This window comes from Telopea speciosissima, chromosome 8, assembly GCF_018873765.1.
Source record: "Telopea speciosissima isolate NSW1024214 ecotype Mountain lineage chromosome 8, Tspe_v1, whole genome shotgun sequence".
In the NCBI taxonomy this organism is placed as follows: Eukaryota; Viridiplantae; Streptophyta; class Magnoliopsida; order Proteales; family Proteaceae; genus Telopea; species Telopea speciosissima.
In genome coordinates this window covers 56,541,366-56,560,983 of record NC_057923.1, presented here as the reverse complement: position 1 = coordinate 56,560,983, position 19,618 = coordinate 56,541,366, and the positions used below count along the sequence as shown (strand labels likewise).

The 19,618-nt window shown below is 37.5% G+C and overlaps 1 protein-coding gene across 1 annotated transcript in view; it reads right to left on the bottom strand.

Annotated features, from left to right (window-relative positions):
• The window catches only part of LOC122671114 (U2 small nuclear ribonucleoprotein B''-like), a 31,825-nt gene that overhangs the window by 9,943 nt on the left and 2,264 nt on the right, over positions 1 to 19,618 (bottom strand). Inside the window, exons 2-4 of the mRNA XM_043868210.1 lie at positions 17,564 to 17,736; positions 4,527 to 4,620; positions 3,083 to 3,165 (exon numbers count right to left, since the gene is read on the bottom strand). Coding sequence (XP_043724145.1) covers positions 3,083 to 3,165; positions 4,527 to 4,620; positions 17,564 to 17,736 — 350 coding nt within the window. The remainder of the gene's footprint in view (positions 1 to 3,082; positions 3,166 to 4,526; positions 4,621 to 17,563; positions 17,737 to 19,618) is intronic.

The window sequence follows — 19,618 nt, the reverse complement described above, 5'->3', positions numbered from 1 at the left end:
TAGCTCCGAAACTGAGACATTGAACCACGCATCTGAGTAGTGGGTTGAAAAACTGTAGTAAAATTTTATTAACTTCTATTTCTGAATCCTCTAACTTTCTATTTTCTTATTCTGTCTATTTCTCCCGATTCCCTCATCAGATGAGCCTAAAATTTTAAGCATAAGTCCAGCCTCATAAGGCCTTCCTTCGACTGTAATAACAGCCTCATCCAACGGATAGATTAGGAGCTATTTCTATTGTCTCATTCTGTCTACAGATTCTGAGTTTTTGTTCACTGCGATCCTGATTTTCTGTAAGTGTGGTAGTGTTGTTTTTCAGCCTACCACACCTACATTACCTACCCAATGAGACCAAGATCTTACAATCCTAAGCTATATATGGAAACCATAACCAACTTTCTAATAGAGTATCAATCTATGATGGGGTTCTACTTAGAAAGTCTGATTAAATAAAGTTCTAAACATTTCTTTTTCTTAAATTAGTGGTTTTACTTAGCATAAGAGTTAAAGCACTTGAGTTGCTAAAATTGTTTTTTGAGTTTTACTGGGAAGTTTAACAAGAGTCAAAAAGTCAAACTCAACTTAGACTTATCACAACTAGATGGGGTTGGCTATATGGATACTCTTTCGCCAATCAACTATATTCAAAGATCCACTTGTTACCAGACATCAGCTATGATGTTTTTCCTCACCTTCTCCTAGAGTCCTTTAGGCCTGCCTCTAGCTCCTCCAATCTGAATCATATCACTGATCTAGGTGCAAAGTCAAACTCGTGTGGGGAATTAGGGGTCAGGTTATTGCGTTTATAAAGCATTGTATGAAACATATTTGAGATGGAATGGAATATATTTTTTTTACAATTAAGGGAATGGTTCTCTGTTCAAGTGGTTTGATGGTCATATCATAGCCTTGTTCATGGTGAGCACACCTCTTCTCTTCTCTCTCATTCATTTTACCACAACTTTTTCAGGGCCCATTATCCGGCAGAATTTTGTAAATCCGTCTGCATCATCCAATCTCTCCCATGGAATATGCCAACCCTTTGAAATGCCTCTTGGTGAGAAATTGAAATGGAAGTTCATTTGACGCTTATGAATATGCGGCTACTTTTTAATTTTCAATTTCTAAGCTAGCCTTATGGATGCTTCCAACAGAGACGTTTTGTATCAAAATTGTTGGATTGAATATTCCACACCCAGAATATATGGACGAGAATTATATGTGATGTTACTTGATTTGGATCTAATAGTATGTTATCAACGTAAGGTTAAGCATTATCTTCTGATTGTAATTTTGGTTAATTGACAATGGAATTTTTTTTTAATTTTGATTTTTCTTTTTAACCATTTTCTAAACTAACAAGTTATACATTTGGTTAAGACAAATATAATGAATCAAATATTTGCTTTATAACAATCTTTACATTTGGAAATAAAGGCAATTCTAGATTGTGACTATGTTTATGTTTGATTTTGACCGAAGGACACAAACGGGTGACACAAGAATTAACCATATTTCAGGGGGGAAACAGAAGTGCAGATGAAGGATGGTGGAGCTTGGTTCTCTTTCCATGAGGTGATTGGCCTGATGAAAAATGAGCACAATTGGAATTGTAATTGTAAAATATTTGGTTGATCCGCACTCTGAAATGCATAGATCATTGATGCAGGAACAATTCCTTGGACCGGCCCAAACCCATTGGAGGATCCATATGAAGATGAACCAGATCCAATTGGGTTTTTGGGTTCGGTTGGATATCTAGTTTATTAGGATTTTTAATTAGTTCGGTGAATCTCGTAAATTTCTGTTTTAGTTTTAATAGGCTCAGTATTGAAAGAGTTTGAATCCAAGTTTTAATTCAGTTTAGAGTTCAAGTTAGAGTCCCGTGAGAGACCTTCTCCTCCCTATCCCTTCTTCATCTTATATTTCTTATTTCTTTGACCTTCTCCTCCCTATCCCTTCTTCATCTTATATTTCTTATTTCTTTCTTTATTTAGTCCTTGTATTCTCCGTTATATTGTCCATTACCCTGTTGTCATCAATTTTAATGGCTGAAAACAAGTTCTCAGAATTCAATCTAGAGTTCACAGATTGAACTGAGAATTGAGGGTGTTCTTTTCTACCCCAGGGCAATTCAGATTGTACAGGCTGAGGTTGGAAGGCTATCTGAATTGGGAGTTCTAAATCCAGTTTTCAGAACTTGGTTGTCTCTTCCGCCTGATCTGGTTTCAGGAATTTATTTCTCAACTACTATTCTGGTGCTGGGATTTCTAAGGAATGGAATCCATAGGGTATGGGATTACCGAGTTAATCCATAAGTTTCGAGGGATTTAGAGCCATGAGGAGAGAGTTATCTCCATAAAAACAAACCTCGATTACTGCTGGTGTTTTCCTCTTGTCGAAGGTTGAAGAAGACTCCCTCAGTCCCATGATACATTAGTATTAATCCCTCTTAATGGCTGAGTCCAACTTCACACCTCCCTTTTATGATAATTCTGTTTTTGTCCATACCTTAACTTTACCCAAATTTGTCCTTGACAAATAAATACTAATCCCTACTAGGTCCTCTCTTCTTTATCTACCAATTACACCTTAGAAAATTCTGGTTATTACAAGTTTTCCATGGCCCTCTATTATTTGAACTTTTGTTAATTGGGTGGACCCATAAGCGATCTGAGTCGGGTTTTGGAACTCCGGATCCGCATCAATCATTTTCTTGTCTCAGTAGAATTTAGCCATTATAATTTTTCTACAAAAGCAAATACTTATTGATGATTTATAGAATTCAATTGACAAACACTGGACAACTGCCTTCATGTTCAGTAATACTAGTCTCCTTAAACAAAAAGAATTAAAATAATGGGATGGGATGATGTTTAACTCCGCCAATGTTTGCTGCCGGTCCCAAGCCCGGATAAAGGAGAGGAGGATTGGTGTGTCAGGTCGGCAGCCGGCAACGGAAAAAAACCCAGTCAAACCCTTTTACATGGATTCTACAACCTTATATTATAAATGTTGTTGTTGTGGATGGAACAATCTCTAGTGTAATTCATAAATAAAAATAAAATGACAACAAACTTACAGTGGGGCCGCCATGTCTGTTATCACTAGTACCGTTAGCAGTAGCAGCAGATTGCGGTGCCTCAGCCTTTCGTTTTCTTTCAGCTGCAAACAAAGATTCAAGTAAAACAAATGCTACCAAACATAGTAAAACGGAAATCATTAAGACATCAACAGGTTAAACACTTCTAACAATAATCCAGTCAGTAAAATGATGCATATACTTGCTAAAATTTTGAAAATAATAACAAAAGCACTGTGCCCAAAATGGCACACACCTCCATTCATGCAAATATGTTTGTGAGTACTACATTTTGATTGGGACTAACTGATAACATTTACAGGACCGATGTTCTGAAATATGATAGCAAGGATGGAGAACAAAATTTTTGCACCCTTTGGTTGACCATATTGAAGAAACAAACTAAAATGTGGAAATATTTAGTTCCAACGAAAAGTCAACAATGGCGGAGACACCAGGCCCAACAAGTTCTTACAAGTTCAGAAAGAATCCCAAGTTTCACTTCATGGAGCTCTAAACTGGATTGGAAAGCTTAGATTAGAATTGTTCTCAAACTTTCCATCCCTAATCAAATCATGTTATACTTTTCTACTCCCCAACTGAAAGAACCAAAAAAAAAAGAGTTCTCTCTGCCACCCAAAGAGCGAGAACTCGGTTCCGGACATGGTTTCGTTGGGTCCAAAACAGATCTTGTTTCGAGGTTTTGACACTGGGTCTCTTTAGATTGAAATTTAGGGTCGAAACTATTTCGATTCTGGATTTTGACCCTAAACTTTGTTTTGGCCAAGCCCAAAACCAAGATAACTCGGAGATTTCAATCAATTTCAACCGAGATTTTGTTCCATGCTGCCACCCCTATGGTTAAATCAATAGTTTGTAGACAAATCTTTTCATTCATGATGATGATGAAGGCCCCGTTTTGTTAGAAGTGAAGTGATAATAAATTTTCATTGGCAAAATGAGTAGTAAATTGAAATTAAAAAAAAATGTAAAAAAAAACATTTTCAGTTAGAGTAATGTTAACGTAAAGTGACATGGGAAACCAGTGGGGCCCATAACAGGTAAAATAAATTTTGGTGTTATTTTAAGACGGAAATGGAAATGTGATCATTTTGAAGTAAAATATTACCCCAAAAAAACAACTATGTTGGGGCAACAGAAATTTTTGTTGCATCCAAAAGCAAGAAAATTAGTTCGGATCTAAAAATTGTTGATTTGACTTCACTTTTGGCATTTTCACTTACAATAATTTCATTTCATTTCATTTCTTATTCTAACAATACAAATGGTATTTCGCTTAACCAAACAGCCCTCAAAGAGGTAGGAAAGGGGAACAATGAAAATTCATCACGTCAACAGTTGTTTTTATCTGATAGGCATAACAAAAAGGACAAAATTCCAGAAGACTAGTGCCTTTGATAGAATATTCCTTAGAAACACAAACCTTTTTCTTCCTGCTTCTTTTTCTTCTCTCGTGGAACATAGGTCCCATCTGCCTTTGCAATGCAATCTGACTTTGTTTTTGCATATTGTATCCGCTGCAATAAGTAAAACATGCCCAATTAAAGCTAGTACACACATTAAACGCTACATTAAGCACAACCTCCCCCAACACAATGTGACAACTGCTTTTGTTCCCTCCCCCCCCCCCTCTTTTACAACAAGTAATACGACTGCAGGTTACACATACCAAAACAGAAGGAAATGATTAGATCTGGAAATAGTCATACATTATGAGATGAATCACATATTTATCAAAGTTCATACACAAATCTCCTGTCACATAAATGTATATCTCATACACATCTACAAATATTTTATTACTGCACACATGAACAATAGACACAGACATTTTGGAAAACTACAAGATTTAAATTTAGAAATAAACCTACCGCCAAAAGAATTAAAAAACATTCAATGCCACTTCAAACTTCTAAAGAAGGCTAACCAATTTTACAAGGGAAGGACTGGTTTGCAAATTTTTTCTTTATCAGACAGATCATAGTACAGTTTTTGTGGGTTCCGAAATATGAAAAATGTAAAATTATGGAAAGAGAAATTCTAGGGAGACCATGATCCCTTGATCACATCTTGACCTGCCTGTATTTAGGATCAGGAGTAATGCAGGCCCAGTCCACATCTTGAAGACCCTATCATAAAACCATACCCAAGCACCAGCACTAATACTTGGTCCAAAAGGAACCCAAAGACCAAGGTTAACAAAGTGGCTACCCAAAATTGTCCAAAGTAAAATCCCGAATTCTGGCTGTGTACATATATCAACTTCAAGTCCATTTTCAGGTTACCTACATTAGGATTTTGAGAAAACGCAAAACAAAAGGTTATCCCTTTGAGTCTTCTTTCAAATGGCTTTGGAATGAGGTCACACTGAGTTGTATCGAGAGAGTTATGCCCTTTTTACTGAGCATGTTCAGAATAGCCTGCCTATTGGTGGATGATGATAAGGCAACCCTTCTCCCACAGATTTCATTGGTCCAAGCTCATTTGAATACACTCTCTTGGTTATTTCAATTCTCTCCTAGATGCTAGACTCAATGCATTAATGCAAGATCCAAGACCATGAAGCACTACCCGAGATATAAAAGCAAAATTTTAAGCCTTGAAAGACTCCTTTTAGGGTCTCCTAGGTACAAGGATACTTTAATAATTTTCCCTTTCTTTGTGAGGAAATCTCAGCCCTTAGACTAAGAGGACATATTTATCTTTTGTTAAGCTATTTTATGCCTAAGAAAGGCTACCAAAGTTAAATTATAAGGCATTGAATTTTTTAATGAAAATTGCTTAGCCATTCAGTTGATCCAGATTTTCTTCCAAGATTCTCTTTTCTTCCTCCCTCCCCCTCTGATTTCTTCTCAGATTTCCCCTCTCCTATTCTGTCCCCCATTCTCTAGCATCAGAGCCAAAGGATCCCATCTTCTTCCTTCCTTTGTGATCTCTCTTCCCCATTCTATTCTTTTTCCTTCCTTTTCTTCACTGTACCGCAAAACTGTAACAGGAAAGTGGGGATAGAGAAGAAAAGGAAGGAAGAAGAATAGAATGGGAAAGAGAGATCACAAGGGAAGGAAAAAAATGGGATCCTTCGGCTCTGATACCAGATAATGGGGGGCAAAATAGGAGAGGGGAAATCTGAGAAGAAATCAGAGGGGGAGGGGGGAAGAAAAGAGAATCTTAGAAGAAATCAGAATTTCAAGGGGGGAAAGAGAAGAAACCGTGATAAGAAGAAGAAGAAGAAGCACGGGGAAGAAAAAGAGAAACCTTGAGAAGAAGTAGAAGGAGAGGGGGGAGGGGAAGTGCACACGCACAACTCATAAACTCAATTCATTCTTTCATTCCATCCTCTTACACTGACTACAAAAGGAAATTCTAAAATAGGAAAATTCTAACTGAAATAAGACTTCTAATTTATCTCCATAACTTGCTAACCAAGAAATAAGCAAACTAGGAACTAACAAACAAACTCAATCTTTTGTCTAACAAATAAAAGAAATCAAAAAGGAAACTAGAATCTGCTTAACAATAATCCAAACAAAGGAAATAACTTGCTACCTAAGAAAACAAGTAAATAGAAACTAATATCTAATATCCTAACAACTATTGGCAGCATCTCTTCAAAGTCAGGTGTCAATATTGGACCCCAAGGTACTGTTCACGTGAACAGTGCTTACGTGACCAGTAACAACAATCTGGCTGGTTGAATGGTGGCTCACATTGGGGTTGGTTTATTGAACTAAAAGAACCAGAAAATCCGGATCAACTGGGCTGATGTCCTCATTAGGGGGGGTCCACCATATTTTGCCTGCATCAGTTTTTCCCCCTTGAGTCGATTGGAGCTCCATCTCAAGTCGTCCTGCATCATTCATCGTTAAAGCTTAGAAGAGTTTCACTCCTTCCTTGAAGAGTACGAGCTTTTCCTATCTTCACATCCTAGAAGAGTAGCAAGTTCCTTGGTGTTTCAAACACACTCTAAAAGAGTTGAGTTTCAGTCTATATCAATTTTATCTCCATCTTTTTCTTCTATTAATAAAATTTTGTCGTTGCTCATACACCAACTTCATGAGCCATTTCGAGTATCATACAGTGTTTTGTTTTTAGATAACATTAGTTCAGTAGGCTTTGGAAGCAAATCATTTCGACATATATTGAGCAAGATATACTCATTTTGTTGAGGTCGTGCACAACTGAAATTATTGCACATCTTGTGCTTGTGGTTGAACTTGTGTAATTCATTCTCCCGATCCGTTGGTTTCAACAGCCTATCTTGAGGCTTGCATCATTACACCAAATGATGCAAGCCCCCAAAGGAGATTGCCAAACTCGGATCGGGAGAAGATAAAACAAGCTTTAAAGAAAGTACAATTCAAATACAAAAAATTTCAGAAACGCACGACCTTGGTAAAATGAGTATATTTTGCTCAATATAGGTCGGATGAGTTGGTTCCGAAGCCTAATGAACAAGGATTCACGGATCTACAACTTTGATGAAAAATGTTTTTTCAAAAAAACACAGTACGGCTCTCAAAATGGCTCATGAAATTGGTACACGACCAAAAACAAAATTATGAAAATAAAAATAAATGGATATGAATAGATATGGGGCAGAAATGCAACTCTTATAAGATGATTGCAGCTCCAAGGAGGTCTTGCATCTCTTCTAGGATGCAAGTGAAGTAGAAAATTCCAACTCTTCTAAGATAGAATGAAACTTCTTCAAGGTTTCAAGGGAGAACTCTTCTAGGTTCAAGGAAAGAAGACATTTTGATTCAAGGGAGTGGTCATGGTAACTTTCATTCACAAAATTCACTGCCCTACAAGCTGACTTTGGAGGCATTTTATATCCATAAAATAGCTTAAGAAAAAACAAATATGTCCTCTTAATTTAAGGGTTGAGATTTCCTCACAAAGAAAGACAAATATGTCCTAATTTAAGGGCTGAGATTTCCTCATAAAGAAAAGGAAACTAAAGTATCCTTCTACTTAGGAGACTACAAAGAGTCTTCCAAGGCCTTGAATCTTTCTTCTATATCTCGAATAGTGCTTCAAGGTCTTGGTTCTTGCATCAATGCATTGAGTCTAACGTCTAGGAGAGAATTGAAATGACCAAGAGAGTGTAGTTAAAGGAGCTTGGATCAATAAAATCTTTGGGAGAAGAACTGCCACATCATCATCTACCAAAGGCAAATAAGGTTGGGCGGATTGTTCTGAACATGCTCAGTAAAAAAGGCATAACTCTCTCGATACAACTCGGATTGACCTCATTCCAAAGCCATTTGAAAGAAGACTCAAAGGGATATAACTTTTATGTTTTGGATTTTCTCAAAATCCCAATGTAGGTAACTCGACAAACGGACTTGAAGTTGATATATGTGCACAACTAGAATTCGGGATTATACTTTGGACAACTTTGGGTAGCCACTTTGTTGGCCTTGGTATTTGGGTTCCTTTTGGACCAAGTGTTAGTGTTGGGCCTTAAGCTGGTGTTTGGGTATGGTTTTGTGATCGGTTTTCAAGATGTAGGCTGGGTTTGCATCAAGGACAGACCTAGGGGCTATGGCGACTCGAGAGTTGTTGTTTTTAATGGTTCCCCTGATTCCAAATACAAAATTTAGAAAAGTGGTACAAGCAAGAATACATACTAACACAATTACTGCCTCGGTCCCACACTGTCTGTCCTGTTTTTTGTTTGTTGTCTATCCCAATGGTTTGTCCACCCCACAAATCAAGGAATGGATCCTAGAAAAGCTCACAACATTACTCTTTTCATTTATTACTATATTTCCAAATTCAGAACATTACTAGAAAAGGAAGTGGGATACTTAATGAATGAATTATAGGAAAAGCGATGGGACTTCATTGCTTAATCTTTAACTGCTTAACCTTTGATATTTTTCAAACTAGATAGTAATTTTTGGATGAAGTCGATGATAAAGAATCCAACTAAATAGGTTAAACATATAATAAATACAACCTATTAATGTCTTGCAACAAAAAGAAAACCTAATACTCAATCAGCTTAGTTTCTAATCCTAAAACAATTGTGTATTCTTCATGAAAATAATCAATTGCTCTTATGCATACTTTCTTAGAAGAGATTTATAGTAAGAGGAAGAAATAAAAAGAGGCTAATGGGGGTCGAGTACACAAAGTCACAAATAAGGAAAAAGAAAACGCCACCGGAAACAGTGGTTTTCCACCGTTCACGGGTTGATCCCACTAGCTTAGTGTGTGCTAGTTTCATCTTCCTAGATTCAGGTAAATCATATCAATCAAAATAATGATCTAAAGATGCCAACCAATGATAAAATACTTGTGGATCATGTCTGCCATCATAGTCCTTCAACTCGAGCTTGACCTTTTATGTATCATCAAAGCGTCGATGAGGAGTACTAGTTTCAGCACTGAAATATGATCTCACATGTTCTTCAAATGTAGGCCAACCCATAGGAGCTCTAGGAGATTCTCTGTCTTCTCTGTGCCTTCGGTTATTACGGTGCACTTCAGACTGTACCTGATATCTATCATCTACAGTCTGATATCTATCATCTTCAGGTGGTATATTACTATCCCTTACTGGAGTAACTAGACATCCCTCAAGTTGCTACAACCTTTCACTAATGGTTCTGTGTTCAGCTGCTAATTGCTGAAACATCTCAATGACCTTAGCCATAGGCTCTGGTGGTGCTGGTAGTATCATTGAATCATCACCCTCTGCCATGCTTTGATACCAATTAATGTAGTCCTAGAGTTGAATGGTTCAAACTAGGAACCAGAACAGGATCTTTACCAGAGGATAGGTTCAGTTCAGGGTTTAAAACCAGGGGAAAAGGCTAATTTAGGATTTTATGGGATTTAGGGTAAGGAGGTTAGGGATGATGTTAGGTCTTTAGTTTACTAAGTACATAGATGTAATAGACTGAAATCAGCAAACCATTGAAGTATGGATAGATTCGGCAGCAAGTGTTGAGAAAATAAAGGGAAAACTAGGGTTAGGGTTAAGAGGGGGAAAACAGGATTGATGGGGTTCGGCTGGTCAAAATAAGACCCAATTTGAATCGAGTTCCCTATTAGGGCAGTGGAGAACTCGATCAAAGTTTGGAGGGATTCCCACGGCTGGGTTGGTCTCGGCTGAATGTAGAACTTGGGGAAAAGAGGGGATCTAGGGTTTGGGGACTTGAACTTACTTGTAGGTGATGAACAAAACCTTGAGATCAGATTGCTTGACTGTAGAACAGTAATGCAGATGCAAAAGATAACTAACGAACCACTTGGTCTTCCGACCGCAAGGTGTCAATCGAATCAAACACCGATTCCGTCAGCCTTGATCAAACACAAGACAAAATCTTCAGTTAAGAAGACAAAGTTGCAGAGCTGCAGCTTCAAGTTGTTTTTCTAAAATTCTGTGAGGTAAAAAAGAGCCCCACGAATTGCTTTTATTTATAAGGCCTAAAGGCCACCTGTCCCAATCAGACTGGAGTGGAAAATCCACCCCCTAGCCGACTTAACTAAACACAACACTCCCTCTCTTATGTGTGGAGAAGGGTGGACCCAATTTTAAAACATAAAAAAGACAAAAAAGAAATCTACTAAAATCACTTAAAATGAACCAATTGGACCCTGTTAAAATTTAAAAACACAAAATACATCAAAATAATCTAAGTATGGAACTAAAACAGTGAACTAAAAGACTAAACAGCTATTTGGACTTCTTCTTTTTCTTACGGATGTAAGTCTTCAGATCTGCATCACCATCACCACCAGCACCACCCCACCCCCCACCCCAAAAAAAAATGAAAAAGGATAAGAAACAGCACAAGGAAAGATGGTTCACCGTCTACTCCGCCTCCTTAAAATAAAAAATGTGCTTGGTAAATGCAAATCCTAGTGCTTTTGGGGTTTTGTTTTGAGATTCTTGAAAATAGCTGCACTCAATCCAAGCCAATTTTGTCAGAAACAACCTAAAAGGACCATTACCCAGTGGCCAGCTCTGGTCCCACCTATGCGGAGTTCTAGGAGGGGTGAATTTGGAGACGGTCCAAGCCTTCAACGTGTTTTTGCGGAAAGTAGTCTAAAGACTCAAACCTGGGCACCCAAATCCTTCTATCTTCTTCATTGGGCCTGGCTCATACCCTCTCCAACCTCAGGGAAGGAAGAAATCTCGCAATTCAAAATCTAGGGATACTGACCATTGAAATATTCCCTAAGCCCTCCTAGCAAGTTGAGCCTTTATTCCACTGCAATATAATACAGATGAGGAAAGTCAATGCCAATAGCATTCTCCCTGCACCAGATATCCTCTGAAAAGTTAACCAACTCACCTGACCTAGAGGCAAAAGAGTGACTAGGAAGAAGTTATGTGATGTCATCATTCCCCTAAACTCCACCATTCTATACAATGTACAGACCACATTTGGAAGCCATACTCGTTCACTAAGTTGACAACCACCAGTTCTTTTCCAAATGTATTTTTCTCCATGTTAAATGGCCAAAACCACTCTCATAGAAGTTTTTTATTAATGATTTGTAGAAGGCTAAATCTCAGTGGCCCATGCTCCTGCTAACAAATGTTTTGCCATGCAACCAAGTGGAATTTGAAGGAATTTTCTATCCCTTGCCGGAGGAATTCCCATTGCATTTATATCTTGTAAGAAGTTTATATAGAGGCATTGAAATGCCCTAAAAACCATGCTATCATGGAGGTCCAACCCTAAGGTGTTAAAGGTTAGTCATAATCTTTATATTTTGGGTCCACATAAGGGTCCTGTGATGAACTCCGCCAGTGTTTTATGCTGCCGGTCCCAATCTAGATAAAGGACAAGGGTTTGTGCTTTGGTGCGTCAGGTCGCCAGGCAGCGTCATAAAAACATTAACCAAACCCTTTTGCATGGATCCTAGAACTTTATAATTCCGACCTCATACTAGGGTGTCCCCAGAGCAACATCCTGCACTATGACCCAGGTACAGTGAAGAGTGAGCAAGGGTTAGCAAGAGTCCCAATCAGACTGGAGTGGACAGTGGGCAAGGGTTCTCGCACCATGGTCAGGTACACCGCTTTGACACCCAATCAGCTGGCCTTTCCCTGTAAGTGACGCACCGCTTTGACACCCAATTGTGGTGACAAGTGAACAAGGATTCTCACACCATGGTCAAGTGTAGGTAAAGAAGCTAGTCCAAAAATGTAGGATTAGATTAGCATCTTGGAACATAGGAATTTTAATGGGAAAGAGTTTAGAATTGATAGATATAATGAGAAAAAGAAGAATTAACATAGCTTGTATACAAGATACTAGATGGAAGGAAAAAAAGTTAAGGAATTAGATGACTGATGCAGATTCATCATATATATATGTTGGGCCTTTGATCCCAAGGGTCTTTTTATGTATAGGCCACTTTTATGGGCCTAAAATTGGGGTACATGAGTTGCATACGGGATTAGCCCTATACTTAGTTTATTTTCATGTTTTTAATGTTCTACTGGTCCAAAGCTGATTTGAACCAGTGGTTCAATTTAAGTGATTTTATTAGTTTTTCTTTTAGTTGTTTAGTTGGGCTGGATTAGGACTCTATTTTGAGTCTATTTCAATTTCCTAGTCAGTTTAAGTTAACTAATAGGTTAAGGATAGGGTTAGGCCTTTCCTTTTAAGTGTCTAAGTCTATTTTTCGAGTCTTCTATATAAGTTTGTAAGGGAGGCCAGCATTGAATATGAATTTGATTAACAAAAATTAGTTTTATGCTTGCTGCCATTGCTGCTGCTCCTTGTGAGATTGCATCCTTGTGGGTTTATCAAGGTGGAAAGGGTAGTTGGACTCCTGCAACTCCTTGCAACGTGAAGATTGGGAGGTTTTCTCACAATTGCTCAAGCTACTGTTGTTGGGGATCTCTTCAAACCAATAAGCTATTTTAATTTCAGTTATTCCCTTCTACTTCTCATCCTCTAACCTAAGCCTACCTTCCCCATCGATCCAATTCAGGTCATCAAACCAGCATCCTCATTCCCTCCATCAATCATCATTAAACTTCATCCACAGCCTTCATACTTTACTCGACAACAACCCTAATTTCAATCCTCCATTGCAGTCTTATAATCCCATAAACCCTAATTAAGCCCTACAGCCCTAACTTCAACCTAGACTAACCACCCATCAAAATCTGATCTTTTTATTTTCATCTCACTCCCCATACTGCAATTAACACTCAACCAGCTCACTTTCCCCAGATTCCATCTCTAAACCCTAGATTCTAAAAACACCCAATTTTTACAAGGCCTCTAACCCGAAACCCTAGATTTTCAACTTCATCCAAATCAAACCAAACTTGCATTAATAGACTCCTAAAAATCTGCACATCATTACCAAATAAAACCCTACCTCAACACCCTAACCCTAACCCTAATTCTGCCCTAGGTTATCTATTCTGCCCCATTCAGCCAGCATAGTTAAAAACTCTGATTTACCTGGCTCCTAGTAGGTCTCATACCAATCTGGGACTACATTAATGATGACAAACTTTGATATATTGGGGATAAAAATAATAGAAGTGTGGTGGTAATAATAGTAGATAAAGATTTAGAAAATTGATGTTGTAGATGTTAAAAGAATTGGTGATGGGATAATATCTATCAAACTTGTGTTAGGAAAAAGGTAATCAACATCATTAGTGCTCACGCATCCCAAATAGGATTGGATGAAAATACTAAGAAACAATTTTGGGAACACATGGATAGGTTAGTGCAAGCAATTAGTCAAGGAGAAAAGATTATTATAGGGGGAGATCTAAATGGACATATTGGAAGAGATAGTAGAGGTTATGAAAGAATTCATGGAGGATATGGTTTTGGAGATGGAAATGAGGGGACTTTCAGTTTTAGAATATGGGAAAAATAGAAGCCAAATAAATTTCTTTCTAAGTAGGAGGACCAATAGGTTATCGTGTAAAGATTGTAAGGTTATACCAAGGGAGAGCCTAACCACGGAACATAGATTAATGGCCATAGATATGTGTTTTAAAATGTTGAATCATAGGAAACGTGAGATTATTTGCCCTAAGATAAGATGGTGGAACTTAAAAGGAGAAAACCATAAGAAATTTACTGATAAATTAGCAAAACCGAGAAAATGAGACTTCGATGGAGACACTAATATGATGTGGAACGAGATGACTACTTATATTAAGAATGTAGCTAAAAGAGTTTTGGGAAAATCTAAAGGAAAACGACGTTCATCTGAGGAAATTTAGTGGTGGGATGATGAAGTTCAAGCAACCATTAAGACTAAGAAATCTAGTTTTAAAACTTGGCAAAGGACTAAGATGAGAAGGATTTAAAAAGGCATAAATTTGCCAAAAATGAAGTTAAGAAGATATTAGGGAAAGCAAGGACTAAGAAATATGAGGATCTCTGTAACAATTTGAGCTCAAAGGAAGGGGGAAAATATATCTATAAACTAGCTAAAATGAGGGAAAGGAAGAGTAGAGATTTCAACCATATTAGATGCATTAAAAGTGAAAAGATGATAAAGTATTGATAAGTGATGAGGATATTAAAGAGAGACTGAAACACTATTTCTGCAACTTATTAAATGAAAAGCAATAATGTTTTAAGAGGTAGTAATAACCATCAAGAAACCACAAGTCTTAGATATTATAAAAAAATTAAGGAGTTTGAACTTTGCAGTAAAGGAAGCTTTAAAGAATATGAAAATAGGTAAGACAATAGGTCCATATGGTACTCCAATAGAAGTTTGGAAGAGCTTAGGAATTTGTAGAATAACTTGGCTAACTAAGTTGATTAATAAGATTATGAGCACAAGAAAAATGTCAGATGAATGGAGGAGAAGCATTGTTGTTCCAATTTATAAAAATAAAGGTGATATTCAAAGTTATAATAACTATAAAGGAATAAAACTTATGAGTCATACAATGATTATTGGAGAGAGTATGTGAAACCCGCCTAAGACAAGAAACTAATATTTCGGATAACCAATTTGGTTTTATGCCAAGAAGATCAACCACCGAAGCTTTTTATTTGTTTAGGAGACTAATGGAAAGATTTAGCGAGTGTCATAAAGATATCCATATGGTCTTTATTGACTTAAAAAAGCATATGATAGAGTCTCTAGAGAGTTAATTTGGTAAGTATTAGAAAAGAAAAGTGTTTCAAGTAAATATGTGTATATAGTTAAAGATATGTATGATGGTGTAGTGACTAGTGTAAGAACTATGGGGGGGGACATGATATTGAATTCCTAATTACAATCGGATTACATCAAGGATCAGCTTTAAGCCCATATATATTTGCGGTAATCATAGACGAGTTGACTAGAGACATTCAAGGTCAGATTCCTTGGGGTATGCTTTTTGCTGATGATACAATTTTGGTAGATGATACAAAAGGTAGAGAGGTGTTTCCAGAGTGTTGCTTGATCGGCTATTCCTTTTAAAACTTAAAAGGAAAATTTTATAGGACAGTCATACGACCGGCTATGATGTATGGTGCAGAATGTTAGGCTGCTAAGAACATCATATAGATAAACTCAGTGCAGAGGAGATGAGGATGCTGAGATGGATGAGTGGAACAACTAAAAAAGATAAAGTAAGGAATGATCATATTAAAGTTGATTTGGGAGTAGCACAATACATAATAAGCTACGAGAAAGTCGTTTGCGGTAGCATGGCCATATTCAACGGAGGCCTTTGAATGCCCCAGTACGAGGAGTGATTTGATTCAGATTGAAGGAACTAACAGAGCTAGGGGCAGACCTAAAATGACCTTAGGAGAAGTGGTGAGGAATGGCATACATAGATTAGGCCTCGTATCAAGTATGACCTCAAATAGAGCGGATTGGAGGGCAAGGATCCATGTAGCCGACCTCATTTAGTTGTGATAAGGCTAAGTTGTTGTTGTTATTGTATAACGCAAAAGTAGGGATAAATGCAAAGTTGAAATTACGGAGATCAACCTTGCCATCAAAAGGTTTTAAGATAAGTAGGAACAAAAACAAAGTATATGGTGTGTAACTTTAGTAACAATAGGACTGAAAGGGAGGTGGTGAAAATTGATGATAGGGAGATGTCGCAAAGTGAAAATTTTAGGTACCTAGGTTCAATCATAAATAAAGGAGAAATAGAGGATGATGTTGCACAAGGCATTAGAATAGGGTGGATGAAGTCGAGGGATGCATCCAGAGTGTTGTGGGATCGACCTATTCCTTTAAAACTCAAAGAAAAATTTTATAGGACAGTTATACGACCAACAATGATATATGGAGCTTTATGTTGGACAGTAAAGAAACAACATATGAACTTAGTGTAGCTGAAATGATGTAAAACTAGAAAATAATAAAAAAGGAATGAACAAATTAGAGCTAATTTAGGAGTAGTGATAAGTTTTGAGAAAGTTGTTTGAGTCAACATGGACATGTGCAACAGAGGGCATTGAAAGCTCCAGTAAAGAGGGGTGATTTGATTCAGATTGAAGAGCTAAAAGAACCAAGGGTAGGCCTAAAATGACTCTAGAATAAGTGGTGAGGAAAAACATGCATAGTTTAGGAGTTAGGACTAGTAACAAGTAGGGCTTTGAATAGAGCTGATTCATGAAAAAGGATCCACAAACCTGATCCCATTTAGTTGGGAAAAGGCTGAGTACAATATGAACCCCCCAGATCCCACAGGGGCGGGAGCCTCATGCACCGGGGACGCCCTTTTAAGGCTGAGTTGAGTTAAGAGTCCAGACATCCAGTGATGGATCCATGTGGAGCTAGAGAGTAGTTTCTTTCTGTATGTTGGTCTTAGTTATTTGACACCAGAATTTGATTTTAATTTTTTATGTAAATTTAGGCAGAAGGTTAGTACTAGCCCTTCTTGGTATTTAGTAGTTAAAGTATTCAGAGGCAATTGAATCTATTGAGTATTAACACTTAGTAGTAGGGCACAGTCACAACTATAGATACATGTAAACTCCCAACAAGAGATAAGTTAGTGGAATGAAATGAAGTGGATCCTGGGAGGAGCAGCTTGTCAGTATATCCTAAGATTCTCCAAGGTAATTCTCTTATTTTCTCTAAGCTAACTCTTTGTAATTCTTCATACTCTTCTTTCCATTCTCTCTTTCTTCTTTACTGTTTTTCTTTCTCCTGCTGATTAGATCATTCTGCATCAGAACATCTAAACAAAAGATGAAAGAGAAAAACTAAACACACTGTTGAATCCATTATGTATACTAGATCAAATTGTTCTCATACGACAATAAAAGATTGGACAATAAATACGAACTTTCAAAACCCTTCCATCTGATGCAGTTAATGTAACTAAATCTACTAAAAACCTCTTTCACTATTTAAGACAACTCCCTTCATGATAAATTATCACCCAAAAAACATATGATAGCTGCAAGTCCAGTCTGCTGTCAACAAATCTCAGTCCACACTCAAAACACATATTAAGTGTCAATGTAAATTACAAAGACTAACCATGGGCTTGTCATAAAATGGAAAGTTTTGCATCTGACGCACTGCATTACTAGCAACTGTAACTTCACTAAATGCAACCCATGCTTGACCTCGAAGCTTTGATGTCTTCAACGCAACAATATCCAAAATCCTTCCATACTGAGAGAATAAAGCATAAAGAGATCTCTTCAGTTCTGCAAAAACAAGAAAGAGAGTTGTTAATGCATAAAGCACTCAATTCAATTATCTGAATTTATAATAAGAAGTGTAATTAAACATATATGGTTTTAAACAAGGTTGAATGGCAAAACAGGATTCATGGCGCCAACCTCATTTAGTAGGGAAAAGGCATAGTTGAGTTGAATTTGTGTTAAACATAGGTTAAACATCTATACATTAGCTTACCTGTTCAACACAATAAAAGATAATTACAGAGCCAACATGTATGGTTAGAATACCAAAGGTCAACCAACCATCAAAACATATTTTTTTATTTCTTCTTTTTTCCTCCAATACTCTGATGTTTTTAACAACTAATGCTTCTGCAGTGAAGAGTTCTTGTTATGGTTTCACAGACACCAGTATATATGCTCAGTCCAATGTATACTAGCCTAGAACTGAAAGGGCCAAATCAAACATCTCAGCTGGTAACCAACATGGAAAGGGCCAAATCAAACATCTCAGCTGGTAACCAACATGGACATCCATTACAACGGAAACATGAACTTAGATGCCAGATAAAGAGTCTCTCCACAAATTCAAGTTCCTCCATGGGCCAGTTCTCAAATCATCACCACAGGTTCCCAAGTGAACACACATCAAAAACTCAACCCCAATTTTTCATACTTTTACCATAACAGGAAACCCTAATTCCTCAGTGGCTACTGTCTTTCCAGATGAAAAAACTCTCTTTGACCTAATAATCCTTTCCAATTTCTTTCAAAGTTTACCCACCCTAAGTAAGTAATTATGTTGTTCTTTAAGTTCAAACCCCAGAATTACCCTAGCTGTTTTCTTAAAGATTGTACATTAGATAGATTGTTTTAAAAATATCCACATTCATTGTGGAGTGGAGAAAGAGATACAGAGAAATTTATATACTCTTTGCTTACTACTTCACATGGAAGGAAATGGTGTTCAAGCAAGGTGCTCGAGGTGGGTCCAATGTGAAAGCAAAACATCAATTCCCTTATTAAATTGCACTGCACTTTTTATTTAGTTTGGTAGATTCAGAACAGGCATGACAAAAAATGTGTACAGCAATTCAGTCCTAAATCCTAATTGGCTAAGATACAACATCCCTGATTTGCTAACAAACAGTTCTTCCATCTTGAACCGAAGCAGAGGCGAGGAGAAAAGTATCTCAGAAGAAATGATCATTCAGGACCTAATCCCTCCACCTTAAGCGTGAAGTGGGGGTGAAATTCTGGGATCTGTTGCCCAGTGCCACTTTCTGGAACCTTAAGAAACAAAACCCAAAAAAATGAAGGGGATGGAGGTCATTTTTGTGTAAAGTACCACCTTCTATTGCACAGCTCTTTGGGCCCCGTATAGCATATAAAGCTCCCTCCCCCTTTACTTTTCTTTACTTTTACTGTTAAGTGAAAGAGAACACCCTGCAAAGGATACAGCAAAAATCTGTACAGACTCGATCGAGAGGTAGATTTAAAAAGTCACAATGAACCTTCAGATCAGCTCACTGGAAGGGCAGCATAGTCTGTAGTTTGGTGGACTTTCTCTGTAACGAATTCCAGGTAGTGAGTACTTTCTCTATCTGAAGGGGATGGAGGCCATTTTAGTCAAAATTACCACCTTCTATAGCACAGCTCTTTGAGGCGTTGTATGTTGTATAGCATATAGAGGGTCTCTTTTTGCTGATACAAAATTTGGTGTCACAACTCGTGGCCACCATATTACTAATCAAGGTGGAGGTCTCTGTTGGTTGCAGAGCCAACTCTGGCTGCACTTCTGCAACTGAAAATAGTTTTACTTGTAGTATGTTTACTGAAATTAGAGATCCAGTTGGAGACATCAGTATATCACTACTGCTTCTATCAACTTGGCCACCCAGATTCT